Here is a 22,019-nt window from a genome sequence, read left to right as displayed (position 1 = left end):
GGTGATAGTGTTAAGTGGCTGGCTGGCTTCCCAGGCTCCTGTGTAACCTTGTGTTTCCTCAGGATTCACTCCCCTCTGCAGAGAGCTTGGTGGTGAGTGGTGATCAGGTGGCAACTTTGCACATGGCTATTTGTCATAACAGAGAGAAGTGGATCCTAAATAGCAGAAAAGAACTTTATCTGTTGCGGGAGAGCTGGCCTCTCCTCTGGTTAGGCAAGGATGGAAGTGTCACTCCCCCGCCACCCCCCATTGCTAAGTGCCTTCTGTGCCAGAGGCTCAGAACCTTGCTCATGTTAGATGGATGACTTGGCCCTACCTCCAGGCCTTCAGATATGCTGGGCTCATCTGTGAGGCAGAAGGTTGAAGCATTTTAAATACTTTCATGCAATGAATTGATGTATTGGGTAGGTTATGTGCTCTCAGCGATCACTGCTGAATCCAATGGGGAGATATTTCTCCTCTGACCCAGGTCACTGCACACTATTTGCTCACCAGCCAGTGGGCAGACACCTGCCTCCCTTCCCTCAGCACAGGGACCTTTGTTCCTGGGAAAGGAACAGAAACCTCTTCACTGTCTTTCAAGATCTTTGTGATGGGAAGCACCAGCCTACATCTGGCCATTGTGATTGTCTTTGGCCATGTGTTCTGGGAATTAAAGGGATTTTTGCACCAGAACATCCATGCCAGCAAAAGGAGATGAATACAAGCTCATTCACCAAGACTTTCCTGTACCCCAGCTGCCTTTGCTATTGCCTCTCAAATCCAGTGGCTTACCTAGAGTTTTGACTCCTGGAGATGATAATTTTCTCTCTAACATTTTATCAAGAAAAATTTCAAACATATACTTCAAAAAATTCTGTAGTGTAAATGCATATATCCACACCTAGATTCTACCATTAACATTTGCTATACTTACTTTATCATATATCTATCCATCTGGAGGGGATCATTTTTAAACAATCCTTGAGTTGATACAATGAACACATTTTCAGTAATAATATGGAATAAAGTGAAAAAACAATAACAAAACACAGTAAAAAGTTTTATTCGACTTTGTATGCATAATTTTGCTAGAAAAAATAGTTAACAAAATAAATATTACAGACAAAATATTATATATAAAATATTATACCTTGCAGTTCAATTCTGTATACTTTTACATTTTAAATATTAATTAATTTCGAATGGTCACATGGAGTAACAGATATGGAATAATTGCCATTCTGTTTCTTCATCTTTACAATCATTGTACTATTATTGCTTATGTTGAATATTCTGTTTAAGTGCAGGAATATGCAGTACCACAGGAGACAAGGATTCTGCTCCAGGTAAACTTAAATGATGCCAAACTGTTAGAAACTTACTCTCAAAATGAGCATGTGTCATAGAGTCCTCTTGTGTTTGAGACCAACTGTACAAATGGGAGTTTTTCAAATTAACTTCTATATAATATTTCTCATTTATTAAACAATGAGTTATAAAAATGTGCTCATTTTGAAGCTTATGTATATATTATTAAAACTCAGTTGTAATGGAAGCCATTGTTTAGAACTTATACCAAAGATTTTTTTCAGAGGGGAGTATTTTATCACTGAAATTATTTAGAATTGCTGGCAAATGGAGATTTAAAAAAATTAGCCTGTAGTTGGTTTTATGATTGTTTTAAAATTCTGTATATGTAGTTCAACCTCCTATGATTTGCTGCCCCTTTCCCATTCTTGGTGTCAAAGAGAAACAGATGCACACTAGTGAAAAGCTGTAAAGACAGATTTTGTTAAGTACTAGTGTAATAGGGGAAAGAGTCTTCAGAATAGAACTTAGCTCAATTCCAAAAACAGTAAAGACAGCTGGTCATTTATGGCAAATGAGCAGAGTGAGGAGGTCAGTGGATGGGAGATTACTAAGAGGAAACATCAAGTGTAGATGGATTCTTGCTAAAGGCAGGCCAAGGATTTATACATCAAGAATCGAGGATGAAGAACTTGATCAGATATCAAGGATAATCAGATATCAAGGTAGGGGGGATTCTCACTAAGCTGATAGCGAGATTCTTATTACAACTGGGTAGGCAGATGCTGTCAGAACCCAAGAATGAGGCCTGATCACAAAGAGGGCTCAGAGGAGCCTGTCTAAAGTTTGACTCTCAAGAAGAAAGTCTTTTCAGTGCCACTGCCCGGGACATATATTTTACTTATATTGGTGAAATAAGTAATTCTAGAAATAATACAAAAAGGATGGGCAATTAAAGAAATTTTTAAATTTCCCAATCTTATCATTATAAAGCCTAAAGCATTATTAGTCATTTCATCACTGTTATTAATAAATAACAGGGGCTTCCCTGGTGGCGCAGTGGTTAAGAATCTGCCTGCCAATGCAGGGGACACAGGTTCGAGCCCTGGTCTGGGAAGATCCCACATTCCGCGGAGCAACTAGGCCCGTGAGCCACAGCTACTGAGCCTGCGCGTCTGGAGCCTGTGCTCCGCAATGGGAGAGGCCGCGACTGTGAGAGGCCCGCGCACTGCGATGAAGAGTGGCCCCCACTCGCCGCAACTGGAGAGAGCCCTCGAACAGAAACGAAGACCCAACACAGCCAAAAATAAAAAATAAATACATAAATAAAATAAGACTCTCCGTTTAAAAAAAAAAAAAAGTCATTCTGAAAAATAAATAAATAAATAAATAAATAAATAAATAAATAACAAAACCAGGAAGCAGATTTGTACAACATGGCATAATTTTTTTGTCAGGCTTTAACTAGTAATTTCCCACCACTTTCAGTAGGCAGTTTCTCACTTGCTTCTTTATGACCATCCCCTGAATGATGCAGAGTTTGTGTCCAAATCGGCAGAGCAGTGCTTCCCCTTTAAAGGGCAATTGATCGGCTTTCCAATGATTCTCAGTGCCTAGAGGGAAGCATGTCTGTGTCACAGGGACAAGGGGTGCAATGTGTGAGCCTTGTTCCACCTGTGCGCTGAGGAAAACCCTGACGGTGCACCTCACGATTACTCTCCGCTTCCTACCTTTGAACCTAATTCAGATTGACATGGGGACGAATGGGAGAGATGGGAAAAGAGGATTTTCATCAGGAAGGGCCTGGGTTTACTGAGGACTGCAAGAGAAGGGGGAGAAAAAAAGGGGGGAAAAAAAACAACCTCTTGGATAGGGATTTTCAGAGAGTGTAGCTGGAAAGCTAAGAGCAGAACTGGACGGTGAGGCTTCTGGAGTTGGCTTGAGATGCCAGCAAGAGAAATGGGTGTGTGTGTGGGGATTTCTTTTCTTTTTTTCTTATTGAGGTAAAATTGGTATGAAACATTATATAATTTCAGGTGTACAACATTATAAACTGATATTTATATACACTGCAATGTGATCATCACCCTACATCTAATCACCATCCATCACCATACAGTTCACCCCCGTCACCCATTTCACCCTCCCCTGGGCAGCATGGGGATTTCTAAGAAGCAATGCTGTGGGTTATACATTAGATCTCATAATATACTTTAGTAGATGCAGACAAAAATATAAATGACTTGTAAATATTTGGGGGTTGTTGGACTGTATCCTTGTGAGGCAACTTTGCCTTGAGGCTGGGCTCTGAGAGGCCTAACTCATATTAGGGTAACATTAAAAAACCTTTAGTTTGGGTTTGCAAGGCTCTCTGCTAGGTCCCTTTAACATCAGCTGCTGTAATGAGGCAGCTTCAGTTTCTGAACTGGAGCCGGTGGAGGTAAATTGATTCCTTTCCTCTGAAAGCTAGCTTGAATGTGGCAACCAATTCTTCTCAAGTGAGAATGTAAGGGGCTGAAAACTGGCTTGGAGGTACCTCTGGATGTTCACCTGCAGAACAACTAAAAATGGACAAAGAAAACAGCGATGTTTCATCCAAACCTGCTGATGTGAATGTAAGTACATTGAGAGAAGCCTTCTCTGTTACTCGAATGCCATTCATTACTGACCCTTTTAGTAAAATGAGACTCAGTTACTTTACAAAAATAAAGGAAACAATAATAAAATACTTAGCCTTCCTTTGGAACTTAATGGATCTTACAAATTTGAGCTTGTTTTAAAGTGCTGTACTTGGCAATTGATTTGCAGCTGTTTTTCTAAAACTCCAGGGAAATGGTACTGATCTCTACACAAATTCCACTTTAAAATTTAATCAGGGCTAACTGAGACTGCCTATAATGTGTTCCCGCACTTAAAGACCAAACCTTGACCTTGTCAGTTCTACATGGGCTAGCATTTCTGTGTGTTTTCCTTTTTTACTTCTTGGGGGGAATATTTGAAAGTAGCTTGACACCATAGTCAAGTCATCCAACAACAGAATGTTTTTCTCTTTAGAAACACCATTCTCAGTCCTGCAGGACATCACATTAGATGAGATCTGGTCTAGTTCAATTTCAACAGGAGGCATATAAGCTACATTTCACTCCAGGTGTTGACAGGAGTGTCTGGCAAAAAGAATGAGGGAGCCATGAATAATTTAGAATGTTCTTGGCCACATATTATCCCATTAATTGGTAGGATTAAAGACTGGAAGACATGTACTTTGTAGGGAACAGTGAGAGAGAGAGTAAGAGAGAATGAGAGCATTCTTAGAGGAGAGCTCGAAAGAGAGATTATTTCTTTGGAACTGGTGTTCCATATTCTTCCCTTTAAAAGAATGTGTGGTTGAAAGTTATTTTGTCATTGAAGTTTAGTTACCCTGACATGTATAAATCTCTCCTTCAAAGAAGTTAAACTCTCACTTACATTATTAAAGAATTCACAGCATCAAATGACAGAGGAGAGAGGAGAAAAAGAGGAGGGGAAAGAGTCAAATAATGTATTTTTTCCTGTTGCACATACACCTTGCACTAAACCTGGTAATTTTCTAATCTAACATGAGTCCCCTATTTCATTCTTTATTTTTTAATCATCCTTTCATTTGTATTGAAAAACTGAGTCGCTGACCAGTTCAGTGGCTGGTTTCGAAGTGCATGCTTGTGAGGCAGTGGTAAAACAATCAGTCTGATCCTTGTCCTGCATCCCTACACAAACGAGAGATCATCCTCAAATCTTTCTTCCTACTGAAGCTGAATCCGGCCTCTGTACCCCAACACTGAATTAATTTTTGGAGACAGAGTTTTGGGTGAAGTAGAAAAGAATAGCTTTATTGCTTTGCCAGGCAAAGGGGGCCACAGTGGGCTAATGCCCTCAGAACTGTGTGTCTCAACCTGGAGGGGGTAGTGAGGAGTTTTATAGTAATGGTTCAAAGAGGGCATGATCAGCTCGTGGACAATCTTCTGACTGGTTGGTGGTGAGGTAACTTCTGGTTCCAACCCATCTGCGGTCTACGTGTTTGTGGGCAGCATACTGTTAATTTCTCCTACCTGATGGGGGTTTCAGTATCTGAAAAACAGCTCACAGATACTGTTATGTATATCCCTTGATGGGGAACCAGGACCCTGCCCCAAGGCTACAGTATTGTTTCTTTTGACTTTTCCTCCCTTGTCTCTGCATCCCCTCCCTTCCCTAATTAGCAACTGTTTGAACCAGCTTGTTGGAACTCAGGGAAGGTCATGGAGGTTGAATGAAGCCTATTTCCTGTAATCAAGAAATGGGGGACACAGAAAGGCTTTTGTGCCCAGGAGTCCCACAGGGTCCTGCTTGGTATCATTACCACCAGGTCTCCAAGCCATAATTAGGAAATCAATTAGTTTCTCTGAGGAACTCACTTCTATTCCTACTTTCAATCTGCCTCAGCCCAGAAGACACTGATTGTGGGAGAAAAGCTATATCGTACAAACACACACATCCCAGAGTGGTGGACAGATGAATCAACCCCCATAGAATCCTGTCTGACCTTCAGGTCCTCTAGTCTACACTCCATAAAATTCAGGCCTATCATCTACAGTGTCAGTTTAGCAGAGTTGGAGAGTTGAGGGGACCAGTTGAGGACCTGGGAACCATTTCACTAGAGTTCATATACCGTCTGTTTTTTTCTGATTGGTCTTAACTGTGTGATTCAATGCAAGTCAATGCTTATGTAAATAATTTGACGTATTTAGGCCTTTTAGCACCAAGATTCTCCTGACTAGGTGGTTGCATTTAAGCTCTAGACTACGTCTAACTGTTAACACATCTTTCATTCTTTTGAAGATAACCAATATCTCAGTTCAGGTGGTCAGTGTCCAAGGGAAGCTGCCAGGGAGACGACCACCGAGAAAACCCGTCAACAAAGCCAAACCCAAGAAGCAACTCAAGAAGAAAGCTCCTTTTTGGAACGTCCAAAACAAAATCATTCTCTTCACAGTATTTTTGTTCATCCTAGCGGTCGTAGCCTGGACGCTGCTGTGGCTCTACATCAGTGAGTTGAAATCTGTGTACCTTTGGGGTTAAGGCTTGCTCTGTGAGTTCTGCATCAGCAATGCAGGCCCGATCTGACCTTGGGGGTTTCTGATAGAATTTTCTTATTTCTCAGACTGACAGTCATTTTCAAAACTGTTGAGGTTTTAAGGAAGAAGCCAGAATTGTCTTTCCCATTTCTTCTTTTACCACCACTGCTTTCTTCCCAGAGGAGCAGCGATGGGGGGATAGGATGAGAAGAGCTGAGGAGAATGCTCAGGAGCTTCTGACTGGTTCAGAAATGTAATGCATTTTTAGCTTTAAAAAATGAATGGAATGCTAAGCTGTTTTATTTCCTCATCCACCCACTGCCTGTTTCTAGGCAACCTTATATTTCTAGCTCCCTGAGCTTCATTTTACTCATGCGTCTTTCTCTCCTCTGTTTTTATGTTTTTGTTTATCCAATTGTTTTTGTCAGTCTTATTGATCCTTTTGGATAGGAGTCATAACTAAGTTCTTCCTTAGAGAGTACTTACCCAAGCAGCTCAGTAACTATAGCATTTATTGATTTATGTTGGACCTCCCACCCTACGCATATTAATATACTTGATACAAGATATGTGTACTCTCAAGGATATTAAAATTTGGTTGGAAAGCTAGATTTATAGGCAAAGAATGAATGAATATTGTCTTGAACAGTTCAGTTCATTTACATGTAGAAATTGACCACCTATAATTTGTGTGGCACAATGTAAGATATCAGGCACACCAAGATACATCTCCTACCTTCAAAAAGCTCACAGATACATTTTTCTACTTTCAAAAAATCTCACAGTTCAGTACTAGAGAGGGAGTGTGAGTTGATTTTTTTTTTTTTTTCTCAAGCAATTACTTTGCAATCACAGAAGGGAGACATCCAACAACCTGCCCAGGGATAGAGTCTAGATAAGGCTTCATGAACTGGTTCTTGAAAATTCATTTGACACATCTTGGGAGTGCCCACTATGAGCTGGGGCCTGTGATAAGCATGGAACAGAGTGGTAGACAGGAAAGAATCTGTCTTTACAGACTAGTTGGGGCAGTCAAGTCAATGAGCAATTAAGAAAAACACAAAAGACACACAACCCCAATCCAGAGCAAACCAGTTTATTTCCTTTCAGTTCTCTGCCAGCCCTGAACTGATATATTTGCATTGCCCTTGCATTTTTGTACAAGGTTTTGGGACATCATTGTGAAGAGTTAATTTGTTGGTTGTGTGAAAATCAGAGAAGGGCATTTCAGAAAACCAGACCAGTACACGCAGAGGAGAACTGGTATAAATAAGTGAGAATTGTTCAACAAACAACAGGGGTTAGTTTTGATACATGAAATTTGGGCATGGAGGGTGGCCTTGAGAAATGTTAAAAAACAAAAATTCAACCAAGTAAATCTGATGATCTAATTGGCTTTATTCAATGGCTCATGAATCTAGCAGCATCTCTTCTAGTAAATAAAAGGGCTCTCTGAGGGGGTGTACAAAATGGAAGGTTTTTACAGGCAGAAGGAGGGTGGCGCATGGAAGCTATTAGCAAAAGAAAAGAAAGGATTGTTTCAGGCCAGGCCATCAAATTTTGGGGGAAGGGAACAGCAGGGGTCTTTATCATGCAGATTACCACACTAGTGTTGATCAGGAAATTTCTGTTTAAAGGTCACATTCCTGAGAGAATGTGAAACTGCAATTAAGTCTTGGTTTGCAGCCTTGGGAGCAAAGGACTCCATTTGGGGCTTGTGATTTTTTTTTTTTAATAGAAATGAGGTGGACAGCTCATCAGGAAGACCATGTGTTACTGAACGTAAGTTTGTGTGCTCAACACACAATGGGACCAAACGAACCAAAACGGAGCTTGGATCAGAGAAAGGTTCTCCTTGCTTGGCCCTGCAATAAACCTTTCTCTGATCCAAGGAGATGTTATTAACTACATTTAGAGCTTCACAGTCTGTAAAATATGAAGCTGTCTAGGACTTCCCTAGTGGCACAGTGGTTAAGAATCTGCCTGCTAATGCCTGCCAATGCAGGGGACACGGGTTCGAGCCCTGGTCCGGGAAGATCCCACATGCCGCGGAGCAACTAAGCCCGTGCACCACAACTACTGAGCCTGCACTCTAGAGCCCGCGAGCCACAACTATTGAAGCCCGGACACCTAGAGCCTGTGCTCCACAACAAGAGAAGCCACCGCAACGAGAAGCCCACGCATCGCAATGAAGAGTAGCCCCCGCTCGCTGCAACTAGAGAAAGCCTGCGCGCAGCAACGAAGACCCAATACAGCCACAAATAAATAAATTAAATACAAACAAATTAAAAAGAAAAACAGCTTAAAGAAGCTGTCTAAAATAAAATCATTTTAGGAGCCCGATAGTGACATAGATCAGACAATGCCTCACTGTCACACAGATGGAAAGCCTCCTAACCACCTTCTCTCCTCTCTTACAGGTAAGACAGAAAGCAGAGATGCTTTTTACTTTGCTGGGATGTTTCGCATCACCAACATTGAGTTTCTTCCTGAATACCGACAGAAGGAGTCCAGGGAATTTCTGTCAGTGGCCCGGACCGTGCAGCAAGTGGTGAGGTGATGGGGGGAGCTTGAAAGGCTGGGGAAGGTGAGGTCAGGGGGTAAGGGATGGGGGGTTGGGGTTACAGTGTCATAGGTGAGCAGGGTGGATGAAGGAGGAACTCAGGGAAACATGGGATTTAGCTCATCTTGGTTGTAAGATAAAATTGCTTATTTGATAGAATTGCTTACTTTTTTTTTTCTCCTGAAAGTAAAAAGAAATGGCTCTCTGAGCTTCAGTTTTTCTTATCTATAAAATAAAAGAATTGGATCAGGTGATATTTAAAATGGCTTCCAGTACAGAAATTACATGCATACTGATTAATTGTGTGATCCATACAGATTTATTTCAACCTTGATGCACTGGCATCTCTTCACTTAAAAAAAAAAAAACCAAAAACCTTTCCTATTGTAGAACTGATACGTATTTATTGTAAAAATTTATAAAATTTACAAAAGTACTTAAAAAATATAATCTCCTTTAACATCGTCTCCAGAGATAGAGCCCCAGAGCCCCTTTTGATTCTGGACCACGTAGACACAGGACATCGGGCAATATTGGAGTATTAGTAGATATTCAGTTTTATAATCTGACTTTTTCCTCTTAACATAAGATTGCATGTTTCTATGCAAGTTCATATTCTTTATAAAGCATACGTTTTGATAGCTTCAAGTTGGCAAGTCCCTTTTTATTGGATACTTAAGTTGTTTCCAATTTTTGCTATTAACAGATAACACTATAACGAAACCACCATGTAAATTGTGTGTATCTCTGATTACTTCGTTAGCTGATTTCCTAAAAGTATAATTGGTCACATAGGAGAATATTTATCATGGCTCTTGGTACCTATTGCCAATAGAAAGTTTCTGCCAGTCTGCACCTGCACAGTAATAGAGAAGCACAGTAATAGAGTCGCCTAGCAGTGGCGACTCTCTTGCAGTGACAGGCACTCTGCAGTGTAAGATGAAGAAGGGCTGAGAGAGAGCAAGCGAGCAAAGACGGTAGCAGGCGTAGTGGCTCTTATTGATTGAAGGCCTCCTATATACTGGGTAAAGTGCAGAACCCTTTACCATTTCAATATATCAATTATCCCTCAAATTAGCCCAAGGAGATGGGCATTCTTTTAAAATCTCTTTACCATTTTTTCCAATCCCAGGCAGTATTCTTCCTTCAACACCCAAAGCCATTCCTCTCTACTGCTGAAGTTATCCTTCAAAAATAACATTTCTCCTTTGGCTTAAGGATAAAATACTGATTCTTAAGAATAGCAGGATAAAATACTGATTCTTAAGAATAGCAGGCAAGCACTTTTCTAAATCTGTCCCCTTTTTGTCCAGTCTCATTCCTTACCACTTTCTCCCAACAGAAACCTTGTGATCTAAGGCAGTCATTACTTGTGTTATGAATAATCATTGCATTTACATGTCTGGCAGCCCTGGTTTCTGCTGCTATTCACTCAGGACCTAAAGCCGTCTGTCCAATTTCTATGGAGTGAAATTCCACCCGTCATTCATGACCCATCAAAAAGCCTCCTTCTCTGTGAAATCCTCCCCGGCCTCCTGCAGAGTCAATGCTGGCTTTGTGTAGACCCTGTTTGTATAGTTAGTATTGCACTCAATGCATTTTATTATAGTTATTTAACATCCCACCCAACGAGGTAGGCATTTTGATTACCACTTTACAGATTAAAAGAGAGAGAGACAGAAAGAGAAAAACAAATACCGTATGCTAACACATATATATGGAATCTAAGGAAAAAAAAAAAAAAGGTCATGATGAACCTAGGGGCAAGAGGGGAATAAAGACACAGACCTAGAGAATGGACTTGAGGATATCAGAGGGGGAAGGGTAAGCTGGGACAAAGTGAGAGAGTGGCATGGACATATATACACTACCAAACGTAAAATAGATAGCTAGTGGGAAGCAGCCGCATAGCACAGGGAGATCAGCTCGGTGCTTTGTGACCCCCTAGAGGGGTGGGATAGGGAGGGTGGGAGGGAGGGAGATGCAAGTGGGAAGAGATATGGGGACATATGTATATGTATAACTGATTCACTTTGTTGTAAAGCAGAAACACACCATTGTAAACAATTATACTCCAATAAAGATGTTAAAAAAAAAAAGAGAGAGAGAGAGAAAAAAAAAGAAAAGAAGCTAAGCAGGCCTCGGTAATGTGTTCTGTGTTGCATAGTGAATTTAAACTCCAGGGCCCATTTTTTTCCACAATGCTATATTATTTCTAAGGTTTTTCGTTTTTTGTTTTTTTCTCCTGGGCAATCAGGTAGGTGATTTTGCTATTATGTAAAAAGGGGACTACAGGAGGAGAAGATTTGGCAGAAGAAATTGGTTTTAGAAATGCTAAGTAAGGGCAAACAGTCAATTGACTGAAATAGCTCTCTTTTGAGATCCATTTATGGTGTTTTAAAAGATCTGGGTGTGTCCCTGGAAACTGGAGAGTTCTGCAGTGGGATGTGGAAGTTGGACTGTGGGCACCACGCGCCCTCTAGCGGCTAATATACATTTTCCATGGGTGCATTGGTAGAAAAGAGGTTGGGCCGAATACCTTGAAAATATGCTTAAAGGAGTTTCACTCATTCATTGTGGAGAAAATTAACTTTTGGAGTAGGCAGAATGCAGCAGTTAAGCTTGGTTAGGGTGTCTAAAGACAGCAATAAATGAATAAAGGTAGCTGATTAATCTTCACAGACAGCAGAATGACAGTAAGTAACCCTGATACAGGAAGTAAGAATTTATTTGAATTCAAGGAATAATGTCTGGGTTTGGCCTTAGAGGCCTTTAGTTTGAGCCTTGCTTTTCTCCTTGCTAACTGTCAGAGCTTGGACCTACGGCACACTGGGTATCATGAGAGGAAGCCAATTTGAAAGACTTCAGACACCTTGGTTCTTCTTTTGCAGGTAAACCTGGTTTATACAACATCTGCCTTCTCCAAATTTTACAAGCAGTCGGTCGTTGCAGATGTCAGGTAATGAATGTCCCTGGCTTTGGGACTTCTACGTTCACTGCTGTAAATACCTCAAAAGGTTGTGGAAGGGCTGAAAGAGCGCCATTCTCAAGTAACCTCTTGGGGGCAGTTGTGGGTTAATACCCTTCTAGCACACTTAGCAACACAACTGTTTTTTTCCCCCCTTTTATTTATTTATTTATTTTAAAGACTTTATGTATGTATGTATGTATTTATTTTTGGATGCGTTGGGTCTTCGTTGCTGCGCGCGGGCTTTTTCTAGTTGTGGCGAGCGGGGGCTACTCTTCATTGTGGTGCGCAGGCTTCTCCTTGCAGTGGCTTCTCTTGTTGCGGAGCACCAGCTCCAGGTGCGTGGGCTTCAGTAGTTGTGGCACACGGGACTCAGCAGTTGTGGCTCGGGGCCTCTAGAGCTCAGGCTCAGTAGTTGTGGCGCACCGGCTTAGTTGCTCCGAGGCATGTGGGATCTTCCCGGACCAGGACTCGAACCCATGTGCCCTGCATTGGCAGGCGGATTCTTAACCACTGCACCACCAGGGAAACCTGCATCCGAACTCTTTGTCACGCTACATGCTGAGTTTTTTTCTTCATTTACCAAAGCCTGCCCTCTTTCCAGAAGTGGGATCCTAGACCTTTGTATTAATGCCACTGGGCAAAATGACCATAAACACGTCCACTATATTGGGTGAGGGCAAACAGAAGACACAGACCAGTCAATGTCTCTCAAAATATGTTCAGTAAAAAACTGGTCAGTAGAGATCTTCTGAGAAAAAAAGGATCCCATAGTCAAATAATTTTTAGGAAAATTTGTGTGCCTTGTACTGTATCCTCCCCTCACCCCTAATATATCTGCAGAGAGTCACAATCCATTTGGGCAGATTAAAGGCACTGAGAAGTCTTGGAGTAAAGCAATTTGTTTCCTCTCCTTCACCTTCCATTTCCCAAATTATGTGCTGTAGAACACTATCTTATGTTTTTTTCATAATTGTCATAAATATGACAATATTTGTGCAGGTAAGAGCTCCTACTCCAGGGTCAGATTGAAAACCAAATTAGGCTTGATTCCTGATTTGCTACTCAGTAGCTGTGTGATTTTGAGTTGTAGATGACCTTAATTTCCTCATCTGTAAAACTAGAAGCGTTAACAGGACCTTCCTCAAAAGATTAAATGGGATAAAGCAGATTTAGCACTGTGTCTGGACATGGTGAGGTATCAAACATTCTAACTGTTGTTATTTGTAATAGCAGTGAATGCTGATTGACATCCATAGAAACAGTATATTCTCCATGGAGATGCAAAATATACTAATGGTTCTAGATTTGAACACAGCACAAAAATACACATACCATGATGCTTTCCTTTCCAAATTCCCATGTGTTCATTGGCCTCACCTTGAATTTATCACTTGGGTCACTGGCTCCTTATGAAAGTCTACTTCCTAAGAGGTATCCCTGAACTTCTTTCTCTTTTCACTACAGCAGTAACAACAAAGGTGGCCTCCTTGTCCACTTTTGGCTTGTGTTTGTCATGCCACATGCCAAGGGCCATATCTTCTGTGAGGACTGTGTGGCTGCCATCTTGAAGGACTCCATCCAGACAAGCATCATAAACCGGACGTCCGTGGGGAGCCTGCAGGGTCTGGCTGTGGACATGGACTCTGTAGTACTAAATGGTGATTGTTGGGTAATTCTCCCTCAAGCACTCCTTCCTGCAGCACTCTTGATACTGTTGTTATCGTAGTCAATGTTGCCGTGAAGTACGGTCTTCCCTCTATATCCACGGACTTCGCATTCATGGATTCAGCCAACCATGGATAGAAAATATTTGGGAAAAAAATTCCAGAAAGTTCCAAAAAGCAAAACTTGAATTTGCCATAGACTGGTGACTATTTACACAGCATTTACACTGTATTAGGTATTAGAAGTAACCTAGAGATGATTTAAAGTATACAGGAGGATGTGCATAGGTTTTATGCAAATACTATGCCATTTTACATAAGGGACTTGAGCATTCATGAATTTTGGTATCCTTGGGGGTCCTGGAGCCAATCCCCTGTGGATACTGAGGAATGACTGTATTCTTCTCCACAATCCCAGTGGAACAGGATTAGCTGAAGACATTGGAGCTACATTGATAAAGGAAGTTGCTAAATGTTATATACAGTGATTAGACAATAGAATTGGGGTCAGAATATACATGAAAATGAATTTATTAAAGCGTACCCTTCTCTATATTTAATTTGGCTTCATGCATCTTCAAACTAAGGCTCCAAGGGACAAAGTCCTGGAGAAGGAAAATTTTGCTGAGGTTTACCTTCCTTGTTTCTTCCCTTGTTCAGACAGAACTGCACCTATGTTCTATAGTGTGCCCCAATGCTCCAAAATGGCCTGCCCAAAACACAGTCAGAATGCAAATTCCATCATTTGTCTTGACAGTAAAGTGGTTTAATTATTGTTTAACCCCAAATTTATGCAGTTTTCTATTTTGATTTAAATTATATATATGTGTTAGGCATACAGTAAGTAGTTGATAAGTATTTGTAATAAGTAATGAATCAATAAAAAAAAAATCTCTAGTGGAAAATTCTGTACCATATATACTACTTCAGATATAGAACCAATTATTATCATGTTTAGTTGCTTTTTTATCTTCAAAAAATGTTTAAAAGTTGTTACAACAGATGATTTCAAGCACAAAAGTAAAGAGACTCGTTTAATGAACTCTTACACACTTTACTCAGCTTCAACAACTATCAACTCATAGCTGTCTTATTTGATCTCTAAATACCTAAACAACCTCCCTTTTACCCTCACAGGATTATTTTAAAGCAAATCCCAGATATGTTGGATTGCTTTTAAAGGGCAAGATATTTTTACTAAGCAAAATTCTAACAAAATGAAATGCTGGGACTGATAGTGTTTTTTCTATGTGCTTTTTCAATGCAGCTGGGCTTCGGTCAGATTACTCTTCAACCATAGGATCTGGTAAATTATGTCTGTGGTTTCTCCCCCGCCCTCCAACCTCCCCACCCCCACTGCCTCCAAATCAGTATCCTTTTTGGCTGTAGTTTTCCTGTTCACATGATGGTGTTTGTTAGTGTTCTTTCCATTGCAAGTGACAGATATAATATATTCAAACTAGCTTAAGCACAAAAGAAACGTGATTGCCTCATATAACTGGGACATACGTGGAATATGCTGGCTGCAGGCATGGTTGGGTCCAGGTTCTAAGATAAAATATCGTCAGGACTCTGCATTTTTGTTTTCTTCTGCTGAGACTTCATCAAGTGGGTTCTTCCAATGTGGTGGCATAAATGGCCACCAGCAGATCCAAGCTTATGATTTATCAGTTTAGCTACCATGGTGGAAAAAACCTCACCTGTATTTTGAGAAGTCCTTGGGCTGAGTTTCATTGTCTCAAATTGGCTGACGTGCCCACTCCTGAAACAGCTGCTTTGGCTCTGATTGGTCAGTCTGGGTCGTGTGCTCACTTCTGGACCTAGGGTGAGTTTAACCCCAACCCAGCCACATGAACAGGGTAGGAGTAGTTTCTCAAAGTAAAATCTAGGTGCTGTTATCAGAAGAGATGAGAGTGGATTCCAGGCTGGCAAAGACAGCAGATATTCTCCATGTGAGCTCTTTTGCTCTTTACTCTTCTATAAAGATTTCTAGAAAAATCATTCCAAAAACAAAACAAAGCAAAATAAAGTGCTGTCTCCACAGACAAAGGCTGCTCTCAGTACTTCTACGCAGATCACCTGTCTCTCCGCTACCCTCTGGAGATCTCGGCAACCTCGGGGAGGCTGATGTGCCACTTCAAGCTGGTGGCCATAGTGGGCCACCTGATCCGTCTCTCGATAGAGTCCGTCCGGATTGAAGCCGACAACTGTGTCACCGACTCCCTGACCATTTACGACTCCCTCTTGCCAATCCGGAGCACCATCTTGTATAGGTATTATGCAGGCACTCTGGTTGGCAAGTGAAAAGAATTTTTGCAATGTCTCTCTTTTGCAGTATCTGGCTTGCCCTTTGATTTTTTTTATTTTTATTTTTTTATTTTTTTTACTCCTTTATTTATTTATTTATTTATTTTTGGCTGTGTTGGGTCTTCGTTTCTGTGCGAGGGCTTTCTCTATTTGCGGCAAGCGGGGGCCACTCTTCATCGCGGTGCGCGGGCCTCTCACTATCGCGGCCTCTCTTGTTGCGGAGCACGGGCTCCAGACGCGCAGGCTCAGTAGTTGTGGCTCACGGGCCTAGTTGCTCCGCGGCATGTGGGATCTTCCCAGAGCAGGGCTCGAACCCGTGTCCCCTGCATTGGCAGGCAGATTCTCAACCACTGCGCCACCAGGGAAGCCCCGCCCTTTGATTTTTTTAAACCATTTTTGTGTATACTCATGAGGTCAAAGATTGACCTATTTAGTGCCCCCTGTATTAGCCAGAGCCTATCAGACACAGTGTTTGCTTTTCACTTGTAGCATACAACAGTCAAAATCATTGGGAGCTTCAGTCAATAGTTCTGATATATATTTCAGATTTTTTTTTTTTTTGGTTTAATTTTACTTTCATTGCAATCACCCTGAAGGCTACTGTTTCAATAGACCGTGAGAATAAATATTCTATTATGATTGCATAGCATTAGTAAAACAAATTTTTTTCCTTATAAAGATAACACAATGTTTATTATGAAAGTGAGGTCAATCAGAGAAAACAATGTCAATTATCTTACATTCCCATTACCCAGAGTAAATGTCTGTTATATTTTTGCATACATTCTTTTATTCATACGTGTACATAATTACACACACATATACATATACATATCCTAGTATTTCTTACTCACTAGTAGACATCTTTTTATGAGTGCTTAATATTTTGGTAACCTAGTAATGTCAGTTAGGCTTTATTAAGAATTTGCTATTTTTACTCATTGTGCTAAAAGGCATATGAATTATCATTTTAAATAGTGTTTATGTATGTATATAATAGTATTTTATGTAAGTATTATTTATTTATATTTTGATGGTGAATGAACATGTTAAAAATTCAAACAGTGTCTAAAGATTTGTAGTGAAAAGTAAGTTTGTCACTGACGCTCACCCCTCAATCACTGTTATTGGTTTCTTTTCACTATTCCCAGACATATTTAGTTATTATCTCATTTAATCCTCACCACAATGCTATGAGGAGTATACTATTATTATTACTACCATTTCAGAGTTGGGAAACTGGCATTTATGAAGAACTAGTTACTTCATTGCCCAGTTAAGTGATAGAGCTGTTTGTTTTGTTTTGTTTTGTTTTTTAAAATTTATTTATTTATTTATTTATGGCTGTGTTGGGTCTTTGTTTCTGTGCGAGGGCTTCCTCTAGTTGTGGCAAGCGGGAGCCACTCTTCATCGCGGTGCGCGGGCCTCTCTTGTTGCAGAGCACAGGCTCCAGACGTGCAGGCTCAGTAGCTGTGGCTCACGGGTCCAGTTGCTCCGCGGCATGTGGGATCTTCCCAGACCAGGGCTCGAACCCGTGTCCCCTGCATTGGCAGGCAGATTCTCAACCACTGCGCCACTAGGGAAGCCCTAGAGCTGAGTTTTTAACCCAGTTTTCCCTGGTGAAGAGCCCATGACTTTAGCTATTAAATACCCTGCCTGTATACCTTGTTTGCTCTCAAGGAGTGTCCAGTGACAGCCATCCAAGAGAATTGTTCATTAGTCACTGGACAAAAATTTCTGCACCTATATCAGCTCCGCTCCCCCTGTAGTGCCCTCTGGCCACTAATTGATGAAGACCTGGCTGGCAGAGTCTGATTCACAGGAACTTTGTGGATGGCCCAAGGAATGTGTGGAATTAGTGGTGGATGGAGGTCCGATCCTCAATAACCTATTATTTATGTGCTTTTGTTTTGTTATCTGGTTTCAGAATTTGTGAACCCACAAGAACATTAATGTCATTTGTTTCGACAAATAATCTCATGTTGGTGACATTTAAGTCTCCTCAGATACCAAGACTCTCAGGAATCCGGGCATATTTCGAGGTCGTTCCAGAACAAGGTAAGCTTCCCCAATTGAAAAAAGTCATGAGAAATACTTGTTATGATAGATACTCCAGTCTTATCTCTCCCAAGGCTGTGTTGTAATACTAGTTGCATTAGTCAGGACCCTGAGTCAGGGTCTGGTTCAAAGAGGGAGATGGTATTAGTTACTCTAACAGAGAATTTAATGTAAAGAACTGTTAACTCAGTACAGAGGTGTTAACTGGGTAACTCAAAAGGCAAAAAAACCAAAAACAAAACACAAAAAAACTGTAAGCTATCATGGATGTAAAACATGTAGGAAGCAACTAGCACTGTAGATCTAGAGGAACAAAGGAAAGGAATTGGAATGATTACAATTTAGGGCTTGGAGGAGGGGGGGTGGTCTGTGTAATGGAACTCAGACCTCTGCCCAGCTGGTGTTGGTGTCTATAAATTCGGAGGCAGGTGTTCATGAACCTGGGACCCAGACCTTTGAGGAGAGGGTGCCAGACAGCTGAGCTGGCATCTTTTAGGGAGACACAATAAAGCGGAAGTTGGAAAAACTGCTAACAGATTCAACTCTGTTACAGGAAGGAAGAGTAGCTGTGAGAGTGAAGCAGCATTGCTGGGGTGACACTCCCAGGAATAAGAAACAGACTGAAGTCCTGTTCTTCCCTCTCCAGCCTTCTAGTCTCCCTTTAGCACCCCCTACTGGCAGAGCCTATCAGGTAGTGAAGGACAGAAGTGGTTTGTATAGTCCAGCCCAACCTTGCAGAACAGAGTAGAGAGGGGTGGGTTTGGAGCTGAGGGACAATAGCTCAGTAACTAGCACATTCTTTCATGAATTCTCATTTATAGTAATGCACATAAGTGCCATCCTAGAAAGTACTCATGTTGCAAAACCCAGAGGATTTAATGGGTTTTTCTAGTGAGCAAAAAGTGACCTCCTCTTTATTCTTCTCTTTTTGACTTGGGTTGACGAAGTCAAACAAAACAAAATGAAAAGAGCCTTCATTGAAACTCTAATGTTTTTGTAATATTTGTTGCCTTGGAAACTGGTCAGATCTTACAGGTCATGTCTTGGTAACTTCTTTATGAGCATCAACAAAGCTAAAGGGGTCAGAATGGGAGATGGGGGTGAGGAGGGAAGAGAATTGGGCTTAAGTAGACGGTGAGAGCTACAGGTTCATCACTATTTTAAGGCAGTGGCTCATTTTGATAGGTTTTTCTCTGTCAAATTATTACAAAACAAAATGTAAAATTGATTTATTGAACTAGATATTTGAGATAGTGTTAGGTTGAAAATTACTGTAACTCCAAAGGTTAAAAATAGAATTATAACAGAATATTATAGTGAATTTGTCTATTCACTCAACAAATATTTACTGAACATCTGTTGTATGCCAGAAATGACTGTAGGTGTTAGGGAAATAGTAAACAAAATAGAAAGAATATCAGTGCTCTTGGGCCGCTTATATTCTAGCAGAAGGATGACCATAACAGTAAGAATAGACATGTAGATTGTCTTATTTAAATAGTATAACACATTATGAAAACTGGATATCTCTTGAACAAGAAATACACACTAATTTGAACAAAATTAACTCAGAAGCTTTAAAAATATATATTTACAGTGCTGTATGTCAAAATATACATACAGTGTTAATATGTTAATTATATCTCAATAAAACTAGAAGAAAAAATATATTTAAACCATGTTTTTTAAAGAAAGGAATAGCATCCTATAGATCTGTAACCAAAATAAATGATTTGAAAACAAGTATAGACTTTGAACAGTATATTAGCTGTACATCCGTAGGGTATTATTTTTTTTTTAAATAGTTTAATTTCAAAACTATATAAGCTTATTGACCAAGAAAATGTGCATTTGTAGTTAAAGAAATGTATGCTGTCTATTTCCCATAATCTCACAACTGCAAATCATTGTGTGTTACTGGATATTTTTTTCAGAATGTGAAAACACAGTGTTGGTCAAAGAAATCACTGGCTTTGAAGGGAAAATTTCAAGTCCATATTACCAAGCTACTACCCTCCGAAATGCAAGTGTACCTGGAATTTCAGGTAGCCTAGTTTTAACAGTATCTTAGAAAAATATTGTTATCCTAATTTTTAGTAGCTATTTATTTTTCAATTTAATTATATTATTTTTAAATTACAGAAAGAATGTCAGTTAATTTTATAATATTTAAACCTTATTAAAATATATTATCTAGAACATGAAAGTTTGTTGTAATTTCAAGCCTCTGCTCACAAATTAACTGCTTTTGCAGACTGGGGCTTTATTTGTCCAGTTCTCTTACTTTATATTAAAAAGAGCAAAGACATTGTTACAGGATCAAACAATTATTTTATTATGGTAGAGCTCATTATAATTTTTAATTACTTCATCAGCATTATAATGAGAATAATAAAGAATAATAAATTGAATTAGGCAACATATATTTCAGCTGTATAAGCAAATTGGAGTGTAAATTTATATGAAATACATATGTCTCCCTCTGCGATAGACAGGGAGTCCCTGGTTTTGGTTTTGTTTTTTCAGAATCTCAGTGTGTAACCTATTTTTCTTTCTCCAGCTGTTATATTAATGTGGAGGGAGGTCGCCTTTGCTCTTTCAGCATATACATATGAAATCATTTTTGTGGCGGCCGGTAGCAGTTAGATGCAAGTGACAAGCAGTGTCTAGTTTGTATTCATTCAACATATTATTATTAAATGCCTGCTCTGTGTCAGGCAGTATTCTGAACACTGGGATTGCATGAGATCTCTCTCTCACACACACGCACACACACACACACACACACCCAAGCTCTGCTGTCATGAGTTCTCTATAAAGTAGGGGAAGACAGGTGACAAACAAATAAACAAGTAAAATACATGCAGTGTGTCCATGATGGTACAATGCTAGGGAGAATACAGCTGCTATGGAGAATACAGCTGGGGAGGGGCTCGGAGCTGAGTGGGGGGGTGGTGGTGTGAAAGGTAGGAAGTCTGGGATTTGTTGTCTCAAGTAGGATGGTCAGGGAAAGCCTCACTGACGAGGGGACATTTGCATAGAACCTTGAGACACGGAACTAACCTGGTGCATGCTGAAGGTAAGAGTGTTGCGGGCAAAGGGAAGAGCTGAGGCAAAGGCCCCGAGGAGGCAGGAGAGTGCTTGCTGCATGTAGGGTTCGTGCACAGTCCTAACAGTTAAATATTGAAATAATTTTATTATACCCAAATCTCTACCTACTAGTAGGCATCCTTAAATTATTTTTTTATCATTATCCCAAATATTTAAAATATAATTAAGACATAAAGGTTCTGGACTCTTGCTCACTGCCAGATTCTTGGTGCCTTAGGGCAGCAGAAGCTCAGAGCCTCAGGTGACTAGCAAGTCTGAAGGCGGGGGAGAGGGGTAGATGGAAAGAGAAGAAAAGAAGCGGTGGGGAAAGAGGAGGGAAAGACATCAAACCTCTGTCTCTTCAACTCTCCAATAAGCAGAGTTATCTTCTTTACAATATCTAGAACAAGAAAGACCCCATTCCCAGAAGCTCCATCAGGTGTTTGAAAGTCCTTTGAGATAAAACAAATGTTGATCCCATGGGAACTCATAAGATTTAAAAGGAAAATCCCTAAACGTTGCTGTGATTAAGCTTTAGTCAGGGTACAAACAAAAATATCAGATCACTTCTGTTTCACTGGGTCAAGGGTTAGAAATGCAGAACAATAGGAAATCTTTATAAGGAAAAGAGCATGGGGTGGGGGATGGGAAAGGGGAGACAGGAAACACTGGGGACAGACTTGTGTGATGACACCATTTCCCAGAGGTCAAGGTCCTCTCAGTGAGGAGGTTAAATAAAGCTGTTGCTTTGTTGGAAGGCTTTGAGGAGCCACCCATAGCTGCGTGAGAGTACATTTCTTTTTTTTTTTTTTGAAATTTTGAATTTTATTTTATTTATTTTTTTATAGACCAGGTTCTTATTAGTTATCCATTTAAAACATATTAGTGTATACATGTCAATCCCAATCTCCCAAATCATCACACCACCATCCCTCCCCCCACCGCTTTCCCCCCTTGGTGTCCATACGTTTGTTCTCTACATCTGA

At 40.4% G+C, this 22,019-nt stretch overlaps 1 protein-coding gene across 1 annotated transcript in view; it reads left to right on the top strand.

Moving 5' to 3' along the window:
- The first annotated feature begins 8,823 nt into the window (after window positions 1–8,823).
- TMPRSS7 (transmembrane serine protease 7) overlaps window positions 8,824–22,019 on the top strand; it is a 37,339-nt gene continuing 24,143 nt past the window's right edge. Inside the window, 8 exon segments of the mRNA XM_036849685.1 lie at window positions 8,824–8,931; window positions 11,835–11,902; window positions 13,379–13,572; window positions 14,846–14,884; window positions 15,623–15,851; window positions 17,813–17,943; window positions 19,878–19,940; window positions 19,943–19,988. Of these exon segments, the coding sequence (XP_036705580.1) occupies window positions 8,839–8,931; window positions 11,835–11,902; window positions 13,379–13,572; window positions 14,846–14,884; window positions 15,623–15,851; window positions 17,813–17,943; window positions 19,878–19,940; window positions 19,943–19,988 (863 nt within the window). The 5' untranslated portion in view covers window positions 8,824–8,838.

This window comes from Balaenoptera musculus, chromosome 4 (assembly GCF_009873245.2).
Source record: "Balaenoptera musculus isolate JJ_BM4_2016_0621 chromosome 4, mBalMus1.pri.v3, whole genome shotgun sequence".
Lineage (NCBI taxonomy): Eukaryota > Metazoa > Chordata > Mammalia > Artiodactyla > Balaenopteridae > Balaenoptera > Balaenoptera musculus.
Note: the sequence above shows the minus strand (reverse complement) of the source record. Positions and strands in the feature narration are given on the sequence as shown.